The sequence below is a fragment of the Ranitomeya imitator genome, chromosome 10 (assembly GCF_032444005.1).
Source record: "Ranitomeya imitator isolate aRanImi1 chromosome 10, aRanImi1.pri, whole genome shotgun sequence".
Lineage (NCBI taxonomy): Eukaryota > Metazoa > Chordata > Amphibia > Anura > Dendrobatidae > Ranitomeya > Ranitomeya imitator.
In genome coordinates, this window is record NC_091291.1 from 41,190,609 (window position 1) to 41,203,422 (window position 12,814).

At 41.6% G+C, this 12,814-nt stretch overlaps 1 protein-coding gene across 1 annotated transcript; it reads right to left on the reverse strand.

The window, feature by feature from the left end:
- Positions 1-284: 284 nt before the first annotated feature.
- Positions 285-12,528, reverse strand: TMEM86B (transmembrane protein 86B). The gene is made up of 3 exons (XM_069741043.1): positions 12,391-12,528; positions 6,969-7,227; positions 285-3,426 (listed from the first exon to the last, which is right to left on the reverse strand). The coding sequence occupies exons 1-3, from the start codon at positions 12,439-12,441 to the stop codon at positions 2,999-3,001; spliced, it is 738 nt and encodes a 245-aa protein (XP_069597144.1). The 5' UTR covers positions 12,442-12,528; the 3' UTR covers positions 285-2,998.
- Between the last annotated feature and the right edge of the window lie 286 nt (positions 12,529-12,814).

Below are 12,814 nucleotides of genomic sequence, written 5' to 3' on the forward strand. Positions count from 1 at the left end.
AAAAGAAGTTTATTATGGCAACATCAAAGTGGGCAAATATAGGGCACAAGTCAGAGGATCCAAAAATACAGTGCTAAAGTGTAAGTGATAGTAGCACAGGGAGAGATAAGTGTGGAAAGCCAGGGGATACATGCTAGAAGTAACTGCACATGTAAAGCAGCTGATTGTACACTGCTCAAAAACATAAACGGAACACTTAAAGGGACACTGTCACCTGAATTTGAAGGGAACAATCTTCAGCCATAGAGGCGGGGTTTTCCGGTGTTTGATCCACCCTTTCCTTACCCGCTGGCTGCATGCCTTGTGCAGGCATGTACTATGGAGGACAGAGAATGAACTTCAATCCAATATTGCAGCCAGCATGCAGCCAGCGGGTAAGGAAAGGGTGAATCAAACACCCGAAAACCCCGCCTCTATGGCTGAAGATTGGTCCCTTCAAATTCAGGTGACAGTGTCCCTTTAAACAACAGAATCTAACTCCAAGCAAATCAAACTTTTGTGAAATCAAACTGTCCACTTAGGAAGCAGCACTGATTGACAATCAATGTCACATGCTGTTGTGCAAACGAAATAGACAACAGATGGAAATTATTGGCAATTATCAAGACACACTCAATAAAGGAGTGGTTCTGCAGGTGGGGACCACAGACCACATCTCAGTACCAATGCTTTCTGGCTGATGTTTTGGTCACTTTTGAATGATGGTTGTGCTTTCACACTCGTGGTAGCATGAGACAGACTCTACAACCCCCACAAGTAGCTCAGGTAGTGCAGCTCATCCAGGATGGCACATCAATGTGAGTTGTGGCAAGAAGGTTTGCTGTGTCTGTCAGCGTAGTGTCCAGAGGCTGGAGGCGCTACCAGGAGACAGGCCAGTAAACCAGGAGACGTGGAGGGGGCCATAGGAGAACAGCAACCCAGCAGCAGGACCGCTACCTCAGCCTTTGTGCAAGGAGGAACAGGAGGAGCACTGCCAGAGCCCTGCAAAATGACCTCCAGCAGGCTGCAAATGTGCATGTAACTGCACAAACAGTTAGAAACCGACTCCATGAGGATGGTCTGAGTGCCCTATGTCCACAGATGGGGGTTGTGCTCACAGCCCAACGCTGTGCAGGACACGTGGCATTTGCCACAGAACACCAGGATTTTCAAGTTCGCCACTTCACAGATGAAAGCAGGTTCACACTCAGCACATGTGACAGACGTGACAGAGTCTGGAGACGCCGTGGAGAGCGATCTGCTGCCTGCAACATCCTTCAGCATGACCGGTTTGGCAGTGGGTCAGTAATTGTGTAGGGTGACATTTCATTGGAGGGCCACACAGCCCTCCATGTGCCCGCCAGACGTAGCCTGACTGCCATTAGGTACCGAGATGAGATCGTCAGACCCCTTGTGAGACCATATGCTGGTGCCGTTGGTCCTGTGTTCCACCTAATGCAGCACAATGCCAGACCTCATGTGGCTGGAGTGTGTCAGCAGTTCCTGCAAGATGAAGGCATGGAAGCTGTGGACTGGCCCGCCCGTTCCCCAGACCTGAATCTGATTGAACACATCTGGGACATCATGTATCTCAATATCCACCAATGTCACGTTGCACCACAGACTGTCCAGGAGTTGGCAGATGGTTTAGACCAGGTCTGGGAGGAGATCCCATCCGCCTCATCATCAGGAGCATGTCCAGGCGTTGTAGGTAGATCTAGTTGTAGGCCTTTTTACCTCAGTGTGGAGTTGAATCTTCATCTGGTAGGAGGTCCAATCCATCTTGTCACTGGGGCAGCAGACCCTCTTAAAGGACTTTCTCACCTTTTTGTTCTCACAGAGGTGACTCATGACATGGGAGCCATAGGCGGAATTCAATTCTTGTGGGAGCCACAATATTGTGACTCTTGGTGGACTGTCTCACTCCCGAGTCTTTCGGTGTACACGGTGGTTGCTGGCGTTTCCTGCCCCCTCCTGGCCTAGTTCAAAGAACAGGAGCCTAAGTCTTGGATAGATGGTAAAACAAGTAGATGGGAAGATGCACTAAACTGCTCTGCCATGACAAGGTTGCATTAAGTTTTGCCCAGTCATTTTCTGCTCTCAGACTCTGTTTAAACCTCCAAAAATAAGTTTTTTATTTCTTAGAAAACATTTGCAGAACACTTTAGTTTGCTATTTCAGATATGGATTATGAGACTACAAGTCCAAGCACCAGATCAGAATGGGATGGTTGTAGTGGTTCTATAGGAGATTGGTGTACCTGCAAGAGAAGTGGTAATGAAGAAAAAAAGACACAACCATCTGGGTGAAAGATAAGGCTCCAATTCATTAATGGGGTTGTGCCTAATTTTTCACTAGTTTTTGGTGTTTTAAGCTCATTTTTGATTTGTGCCAAATTCTTTTAATTTGTACCTTTTTTTAAGGCTATTCTATATGTGTCTTCTGACTCGGCTTATGATTAGGCAAAATGTCACCTGTGCGCCACACAGATGATGTCACCCTAGGCCAGTGAAAAAAATGTCACACTGGGGAACCTGAAAGATCAGGAAATTCGCACATCTCCTGTCCATGGCCAGAGAGCACTGACCTGGACCATGGACAAGGGTTACGCGAGGAAATCTGCTCATCTCAAATAAATGGGTATCAAAATGCTTCTTCATTCTGTGCCACTTAAAGCAAAAAGAGGAAAAACTTACTGAACCGTTTTCTTGGTGGTAACTCAAGTCATCCATGTTTTTAAATAGCTGCCATATAACACTACATTTCCCCAGTTGTGGCATCCATGGAAATGTATGTCCACAGGTGGTTACACCCAGCAATAAAATCCAAAAGCAGAGAATTAAAAAGTTGCATCTACAACAGTTCACTGACCTCGGCATCAGCTTCCCCTTTTTCGTAGAATTCCGTTGCTCAGAAATAAGGCTTTTTGCCGTAACAGGATTTTATTTTATTGGAGTGATGACGTGGCCAACATTATGACAAGACATGATATGACAAATGTTTTCTTTGGTATTAAATATTACTTTGATTTCCACATAAAGTCATCTTTGGACCAGCCAATGATGGAGAGGGCTATCAGCATCTGTGCACCATAATACGTTGACATGATAATCTCCCGGGATTTGGAAAGAGGAAAGCAAAATTTATCAACGGCCAGTACACCGTCGGAAATCATAAAAACAATGGATCCCACTGCCGCAGAGACATGTGCCCAGGAGAACTTGTGGGAAGCTAAGCTGACCCTGGAAAGTGCCCTCCATGTCATAGTGCCAATCAGCATAGTGTATCCTGCCACCATAGGGATAAAAGGCCCACTCAGGTAGGAGAAAATCAAAGAGTAAAAAGTGACACCAAACAGGGCGATGACAATGAAAATTCGGAGATTCAGAGGGTGAAAGCCAAATGCAGCTGTGTACATGAGATGGGCCAATCCAAACATGACCATTCCTGAAAGAGAGCAAAACATGTGATGTAAATTCTTAACATGGAAACGGTCAGCACGTTGAAAATCAATGACCTCAAATAAAAGCCATTCTCTACCAATTGTAAAAAATCAAATAAATTCTGGAAAATAATAAAGAATGTACAAAGAACACTTTATACATTTACTCATTGTATTTTTATTTGAACTGATTTGATTGGGGCAGTAAAGGAGGTTAAGCTTTTTATTTCCAAGTATAGGGCCATTTTTATCTATGGATTATGTCTCAAACAGCAGCTCAGCCTCAATCAAGTGAATGAAACTGGGCTGCAATACCAGACACAGCCTTTAATCAAAAGCGGAAATTTTTAAATGAAGGTCTTCATTATTATAGGAAAAAGAAATCCAAACCTACAGAGTCCTGTGTGAAAAAGTAATTGCTCCCCCAAAGCATAAATTAACTGTGGTTTACCACATTTTTAGGACGCTGAGTACAAATTCCCCAGGCACACCCAGGCCTGAATACTGCCACACCTGTTCTCAATCAAGAAATCACTTAAATAGGACCTGCCTGACAAAGTAAATTGCGGTAAGATGTCTAGCTTTTGAGAATTTTTTGGTATAGATCAAAGAAATTCTGGAACAAATGAAAAACAAAGTAATTGATATCTATCAGTCCGTAAAAGGTTATAAAGCCATTTCTTAAGCTTTGGGACTCCAGCGAACCACAGTGAGAGCCATTATCTACAAATGGCAAAAACATGGAACAGTGGTTTGGGGCCAGGAGTGGCCCCAAAGTTACCCCAAGAGCACAGCGATGACTCATCCAAGAGATCCCAAAAGACTAAGGCTTTACTTGCCTCAGTTAAGATCAGTGTTTAATGACTTCACCAAAACAAATAGACTAGGCAAAAATGGCCTCCAAGACGAAAACCACTCCTGAGCAACAAGAACATAAAGGCTTCTCTCAGTTTTTACCAGTAAACATCTTGATGATCCCCAATACTTTTGTGAGAATGCTCTGTGGACTGACCAGACAAAAGTTTAACTTTTTGGAAGGTGTATGTCCAATTACATCTGACGTAGAAATAACACAGCATTTCAGAAAAGGAACATCATACCAACAGTAAAATATGGTGGTGTTAGTGTGATGGTCTGCAGCTATTTTGCTGCTTAAGGACCTGGAAGACTAGCTGGGGTAAATGGAATCATGAATTCTGCGGTCTACCAAAAAATCCTGACAGAGAATGTCGGTCCATCTGTTTGTGACCTCAAGCTGAAGAGCACTTAGGTAAATGCAGGAGGACAATGATCTAAAACACAAACACAAGTCCACCTCTGAATGGCTTAATAGAAACAAAATTAAGACTTTGGTGTAACCTAGTCGGAGTTCTGACCTTAATCCAAACGAGATGCTGTGGCATGACCTTAAAAAGGCAGTTCATGCTCGGAAATCCTCCAATGTGGCTGAATTATAACAATTCTGCAAAGATGAGTGCCCAAAATTCCTCCAGAGCATTGTAAAAGACTCATTGGCAATTATCGAAAATGCTTGATAGCAGTTGCTGCTGCTAAGGGTGGCCCAACCAGATATTAGGTTTAAGGGGCAATCACTTTTTCACACAGGGCCCTGTAGGTTTGGATTTCTTTTTCCCTTAATAATAAAGACCTTCATTTAAAAACTGCATTCTGTGCTACTTGTGTTATCTTTGTCTAATATGTATATTTGTTTGGTTGAAATGAGGTGGCAAGTCCCCTCAGTTGTGCCCACTCCTTCTCTGTGTGGCCCCTGTGCGCTTTGTGTAAAATATGTTATATACTGTGTATATGTTATGTCTCATGTACATTTTCACTGCGTGCCATTGTTGTATTCCACTGTAAATGCCATATAATTGCATTGAACTACCTTACCTCGATGTGTTCTATTCATATTGTTTTATTGTATAAGTGCCCTTTAAATTGTCTGTGTTATGTATTGCTGTTGCTAGAGTTAGGGAAAGTAGAGGTTAATGAGTGGGCTGGGTCAGCAGCAGAAAAGGTGGCAGGAAGCTGCTGCTCCATCTCAGAAGTTCGGGGACGTTAGCCCTGAGCCAATGTAACAGCCGGGGCATTGCCAGACTCCCAGATGGGGAGAGATCTGTTTTCCCAGGCTCAAGGAGACTCAGAGGAGCTTGAAAGGACACAAGAGGACTCAAGAGGGGTCCCAAAGACCAAAAAGGACTAAAGACCACAACACAGGCCCCAGGACTCTGGAAGGGCCCCCGCTGAAGGGGTTTTAAGCACCAAGATCCCAGCGAGTGGACTACTGTGAATCTTCGGCTGCTGCAGCTGCTGTGGGTGCAGATGTGGAGAGTGTCAGGGGGAGAACAGGAATCTAGTGTTGTACCCTTCTCCTTATATTCCATCCCTGTTCATTAAAAATGATTCCCTGTTGGACAACAGTTGCCTTCCGGCCAGAGAGAGAACAAGGTAAACTGCGTGAAAAGTTGTGTCGGTTCCATCTATTTACGTATAAGGGGCTGGGGGTGCTCGCTGACCGTACGCTCAGTGGACTGTGTCTTTAAGTAACTCGGCCATAACTACCCCCCTGGTTCGCCTTGTTACACGGTGATCTGAAACATTTAAGTGTGACAAACATGCAAAAGAATAGGGAATTAGGAAGAGGGCAGACACTTTTTTACACAACTGTATATGCACCAGGTTCACCAGAAACTATTTGCACATCCTAGTACTTAGATAGGGCATGCAAATTTCTTGCAAACTTTACTCTAGACAGCTATGAATCAAACGCTTGAAGCAGGGGTGGGAACCTCTGGTCCATTTGCTTTGGTGCTTGGGCACCTTCCCGTTGAGCCGCAGTGCTTGGTGCGTCTGGCCAGTTAATTCTCTGTAGAGTGTACACATGTAGTGTTCATTATTGGACTTCGTTGCAGTGCACACAATGCTATACTAGGTCTTTACACTGGCCAGGTTGTATTTAACCCCTTCGTGCCACAGCCCATATATCTTCCCATCCCGTAATATCCATGATTTAGATGTCTCTCCTTTTGTCTGGTTTAAGGCAAAGTTTTTAGATTTATTATGTATGTTTTTACATTTAATTAATAAACTATTGCTTTTAATAATATCGTTTAAACATTTCTTGATCTATGTATGACAATATAGGATCTGTGTGGTTTCTAACATGAAGGTCATGCAGAAACGAGCAGTGTAGCTGGGAATCCAGCCCAAGGATGAGCCAGTAAAACAAGTCACAGTATACTCTCTGGTTGTCTGTGCTTCGTCCTCTCTGCAGGCTCTCCTTCCTTCTCCTCCTCATTCCCTCTCTGTAGACTTTTATCGGCAGCACCTGTAATCTGATCTCTCAGTGAGCGCATGATTGGTCTTCATATCTGAATACAGATTTTAGGAATTTAAATTAGAGTGCAGGATTTGGAGAGAATAGGAGCGATGTCATTTTACAAAGGTAGTAAAACCTCTTAAAACTTTGATGAGCCCCCTATTTTATGCTGGAAAATTCCCGGTACTAGGATTCGAATAGTCTCGTCACTAATTTTAGAGGTCTTACCCAGTTGAAAGTAATCCGGCCAAACTAGACTTATATCTCCAGCAGCTGAAAAGACAAGTCCCAGAAAAATTTTCTTAGCATAAGGGCTGAAATTGCCCACGCCAGTGGAAAAGACGAGGACAAAGAACTCCAGGCTTGCAATGGGCAAACATTTGATCAGAGCATTGTACCAGCTTGGCTCGGAGACTGGAATCCACAGCACAAAATAATTGCACACAGCCATAAGGAAGGGAAGCAGTTTTGGCACGGTGTTTCTTACCTAGACACAAAACAAACAGTTAGATAGCAAAAATACTATTATTATGCTTTGCTTGTACAGTGGCGCGTAAAACTATAGGCACCCCTGGGCAAAATTGCTGTTATTGTGGACAGTTAAGCAAGTTGAAGATTAAATGATCCCTAAAAGGCCTACAGTTAAAGATGACACATTTCCTTTGTATTTTAGGGGAAAAAAAATTATATAGTATTTTTTTTTTTCATTTTCAGCTTAATCACTATCATCGTTAGGAAAGGCCAGGTGATGCAAATCAAATTTCCCACTTTTATAAAAACCCAGCCTCCTCTAACATTGTGCCAAAAACAGCAGCCATGGGTTCTTCTAAACAGCTACCCAGCACTCTGAATATGAAAATGGTGGAGGCCCACAAAGCAGGAGAAGGCTATAAGAGAGCAAAGTGTTTTCAAGTTGCCCTGAATAAGCAGAAATGGCAGTTAACAGGAACAGAGGAGATCAAGATAAGGTTCTGAAGACCAAGCAAAATTTCAGTGAGAGCTGCTCGTAGGATTGCTAGAAAGGCAAATCAGAACCCCTGCTTGACTGCAAAAGACCTTCAGAAAGTTTTAACAGACTCTGGAATTGTGGCACACTGTTCTACTGTTGAGAGGTTTGTGTGGAGAAAAAAGGGCACAGAATTTCAGGAAAAGAACATGTTGATAACCATTAAGCATGGGGTGGATCAATCAAGCTTTGGGGTTGTGTTGCAGCCAATGGCACAGGGAAAATTTCACGGGTACAGGGAAGAATGGATTCAGTGAAATTTCAACAAATTCTTGATGCAAACATGAAGGTGAAAAGAGGAAGAGGATGGCTCCTACAAATGCATAATGATTCTAAACATGTCAAAATCCACAATAGACTACCTCAAAAGGCACGAGCTGAAGGTTTTACAATGGCCCTCACAGTCCCCGATCTGAAAATCCTTGAAAATCTGTGGCTAGAATTCAAAATAGCAGTGTATGCAAGACGACCCAGGAATCTCACAGAACTGGAACATTTTCCAAGGAAGAATGGATGAAAATCCCTCAAACGAGAATTGAAAGACCCTTGTCTGGCTACAAAAAGCGTTTACAAGCTGTGATACTTGCAAAAGGGGGCACTACTAGGTACTAATCATAAACATAACAGGAACACAAAAAATCAATTGTGATCCAAAAAGTGCAAGAAATATATTAAAAAACACAATCTTTTATTAACACATTAATAAAATACGAACATTATTACTATCTGCTTATGTATTAATTTTAGACAATGTGAGTATTATGTACTTAGATGTATAAAATTGGGTTTGTCACTTAATAGTGTATTAAGGTTATATAGCACCACATTGAGGTGTTTTAGCATTTTTCACTCTCACTGCTAGTGTATAAGTTTGCGCAATTAAATCACTTGTCACTAGTATTTTGGTTTCACTCCTTTATTATGATGCGTTCACTTCTTACAGTGATTACATACAAATTATATTATGGTATATGGTTGATGGACACACCTGGCTTTGTCCAATGATGGATGATAGTGGCGTGGTCCGCCCCCTATCTGCAGGGGGGGGTGGGTTCCGCCCTTTATTACATCTTGGGCATAGTAACCAGGATTATAGTCACAAATATTTAGCGTGCACATACATGAGAGCCTTATCACTTTATAGGTGTTATAGAACCTGCACGTGGCTCTGTCATGTTTATATAGCTGTAGATTGATTCAACTCAAGTTTTAGCAACTTTTTTAATTATTTTCACTGGCATATGTTTTTGCACTGATTATTTGGTGAGTTTATTATTTTATTTTTACCTATTATTATTATTATTACTTTATAACATATATGGAGTTATTGCTAAAGATCCACGGCTTATTCAGGTTTCTTTTATTTGTGATATAATCATAGTCAGCTCCTTATTTGGTTAATACTGTTTTCAGCCTGTAGTCCTTCGTGAATAGATTGAACATGTATTATATATATATATCTCAGGTTTTCGGGAACAATTGGTGTTTAATTCAGTAGTGATTTGTGTCATCCCCATTGAATGGACGCTTCATATTGGCAACATATGCTATGGAATCTTGCATCAACTAACGAAAAAAGTTTTAATTTATTTATATATTGGGTTCCGGAATGCTGAGATTAGCAACATTTGGTATAGATATTCATGATATTATGATAGCGACTAGATTGTTATTAAGATCTACTATACCGTCAATGCTTTAGAGCTAGTGGGTATGTGCAATATGACGCGCACTTTGTAGCCCCGCCTCTTACCATTCTGATTGGACGATGCTGGTATAAGACCTATGAGACTCATCGCCTAAGACACACCCCCAGGAAGCAACACGCGAAACGCGCGTCGGGGCAGGCGGATACAGCACGCCACTTCGGCTGGGCATTTTATGAGGAGACACGGAGCAGGTAATATGTACGAGACAGGGGGTTTACCACGCTTTATTTCCGGGTCGTATGGCAGCACTAGTTAAAGCGGACATTACATGGCGGTGGTTGCAGGTGAATTTGGATCTATACTGTGAGTAGTATGGTATATACTTTGCGAGTCTTGCATCCGTAATTGGCTACATGTAACTGGGACATTTATGGTGTTCAGGGAACTATTTGCATGGCTTGCTATTACTTTAATTAGATACACTCCCAGTTTTCTCTGCTCCTGCAACCAGCGGTGTTTGAATTCAGTGATTTATACGCATGACTTGTTGTTATTTTCAACACCCATGTTCCCATCCATTGGCTCTTGGATTTATTGTCTTCTCCAGCTGTCCGCTTTTTCTTGTTAGGTTGAATAGAGGCACCTTAGTATTTATATGTATGTTCGTATTTTATTAATGTGTTAATAAAAGATTGTGTTTTTTAATATATTTCTTGCACTTTTTGGATCACAATTGAATTTTTGTGTTCCTGTTATGTTTTTGATCTATATGAAGTGTTGCCCACTCCCCGTTTAAGGGGTTATGGGTTTGGGCGTTATGCTTACAGTAGGTACTAATCATGCAGGGTGCCCAAACTTTTGGTCTTTCGGCCCATTTGCCTTTTTGTACTTTTTAAAATGTAAAAGATGAAAGATCTACAGTATATATATTTTTGTCTAAAATACAAAGGAATTGTGTCATCGTTAACTTTAGCCCTTTTAGAGATCATTTCATCTTCAACTTCCTTACACTTAGGTAGGAAAAAAGGATCATCCCGCTCTATCGCAAGAAGAATTCCAAAAATTGTAGGTTTCAACATGGTTTATTCTACGCGTTTCAGGGTTCAGGCAACCCCTTCATCAGGACATACCACAAATATTGTACAATACCAAACAATAAGTCTTGAAGCAATGGAGGAACAAACAGTAGGGGGATATACCATAAGATATAAATATCCTATATGGGATCAGCATGTTTCGCTACCGCTTTTTCAAGGGGAGGTGTTTCTGATATGCGTAACAGTTAGGATTATACATACACGGACCCACTGGTGGTTCAAATACATTGGCGCATGTCCAATTCTAATCGCGCCATTGGGGCATCGCACGCATGCGGGCTACTCTGTTACAAAAATAACATGGGCGCAACACGTCATTGATTGAAAAGTAAATAGGAAAAGAGGGAGAGAGGGAGGGAGAGAGAATAGAAAAAAAAGAGGAAGGGGGTGGGGTAAAGAAAATCATAGTGAACACAGAAAATGAAAGAGATAATGAAAAGCCTGGCATCAGCCTCAGTGTGACATGTGAGTACGTCTTTAAGAAGAATGAATGGAAGTGTGGAATAAATCCACAACCAGTAAGCAATTTTTTGCTAGTGTAATAGAAGTAGTACAAAAGATATCTAAAGTCAGGTGGATGAGTAGCAACAGCGATCATGTGAAATGAAAGGTGGAATGATTACCACAACAGTGATAAATAACAAAGTGCTGGAGTGCATTATAGAAAATAGAGCGTAAAGTTCATACAATTGTGTCACCCAAAACATCATAAACATCTTCTTTTCTTCTCTTCTTTTTTTCTCCCTCCCTCTCCCTTTTCATTTACCTTCATTACATATAACTTTGTTGGACCATGACCTGTAAAAAGCGGCATAAATTTTCTTTTAGTAATGATGGACACATCAAAGATGGACATGTCCACCGGAGCTACACTATAGTGGATGCATCTGTGCGCATGCTCTGTGTGTTGTACGCCGTAGCACCCAGCACCGTCCATCAATGACATGTTGCGCGCATGTTATTGACAGCACAGGGACGATGCCGTGTTGGTGACGGGCAGCCCTATCCCAATGGTGCGATCAGAAGTGGGCATGTGCCGATGAATTAGCTCCACCTGTGGGTCCGTGTATATATATAATCCTAAAGTCTAAGCATATCACACGCACCTCCCTTGAAAAAGTGGTAGCAAAACGCGCGTCGGGGCTGTGTGGGGCATTCCATTCTATTACAACATGGGTAAGTGGCAGATTTTATTTTTGATCAATGACTAGTGGATTCTTCTGGGACACATGTGAGAACCTGGGCATTGTATTTTGGTTAGCACGACTAAGTAATAACTATAAAATTTACACGATATACAATTTAAGTTATGATGATACACCAGTACTCCCATTTTTCCCTTACTTTTTTGTGCCCCTCTATTATTTGCTAATTCACATGTATCACTGATGATCACCTATATAATTTATCACTACCTGGTGATTCTGACCCCCATATACGATATTTTCTAATGGTATATCCCCCTACGGTTTGTTCCTCCTTTCCTTCAAGATTTATTGTTTGGTATTTGATATTTTAATGTACTTTATTGAATAAAATGTATTCTCTTATTTCACTTTTGTGGTTCATGGCTACTCCATTTCCCTCTTGGTGTAATTGTCTACACCCAAATAAAAAAAAAAGTCTGATCTCACATCTTTCCCTGCCAAATGATGGCTGTGATATTCATCTGCCTCAAACAGCTGCGGGTGGAGCGTGAAATGCTGCTGCCTCCCTGATCAGTGCCTGCTTTCTTCAAGGGCCGTACAGTAATAATCTGTCTCTGTGATAACTGCTATCTTGCAGAGAGGCATAACACCTAAATAAATTAATATCTGCTGATTTAGAAGTGTACAAAAATCACAAATTCTTCATAGAGTGTGGATTGCCCCCCTCCAGTCCCCAGCGGGTAAACTTACGGTCACCATGTGCTTCCTCCTATATCTTGAATCTGTCTCTAGAATATCCATTGTCTCTTTTACAAGGCAGAACACTAAACGGAGGGCGATAGATGACTCCTCTTCTGTGGAATTGGAGAATGAATTAATTCGATCTGCACCGTGAGCGAGTTACACTTTACCCTGTGACCTGGACTTAGGCACAGTGTCACTGATAACGGGGTGTCTGTGTTCAGTGCATCATCATTCGCCGGGCAAAGAGCAACAAAGAGACATTATATTTTCCCAGTCATATACTTGTCATGTACTTCAATAGACAGGAGTATGAATGCATGTGTATATATATATATATATATATATATATATATATATATATATATATATATATATATATATATATATAAAAGATATACATATATATATATATATATAAAAGATATATATA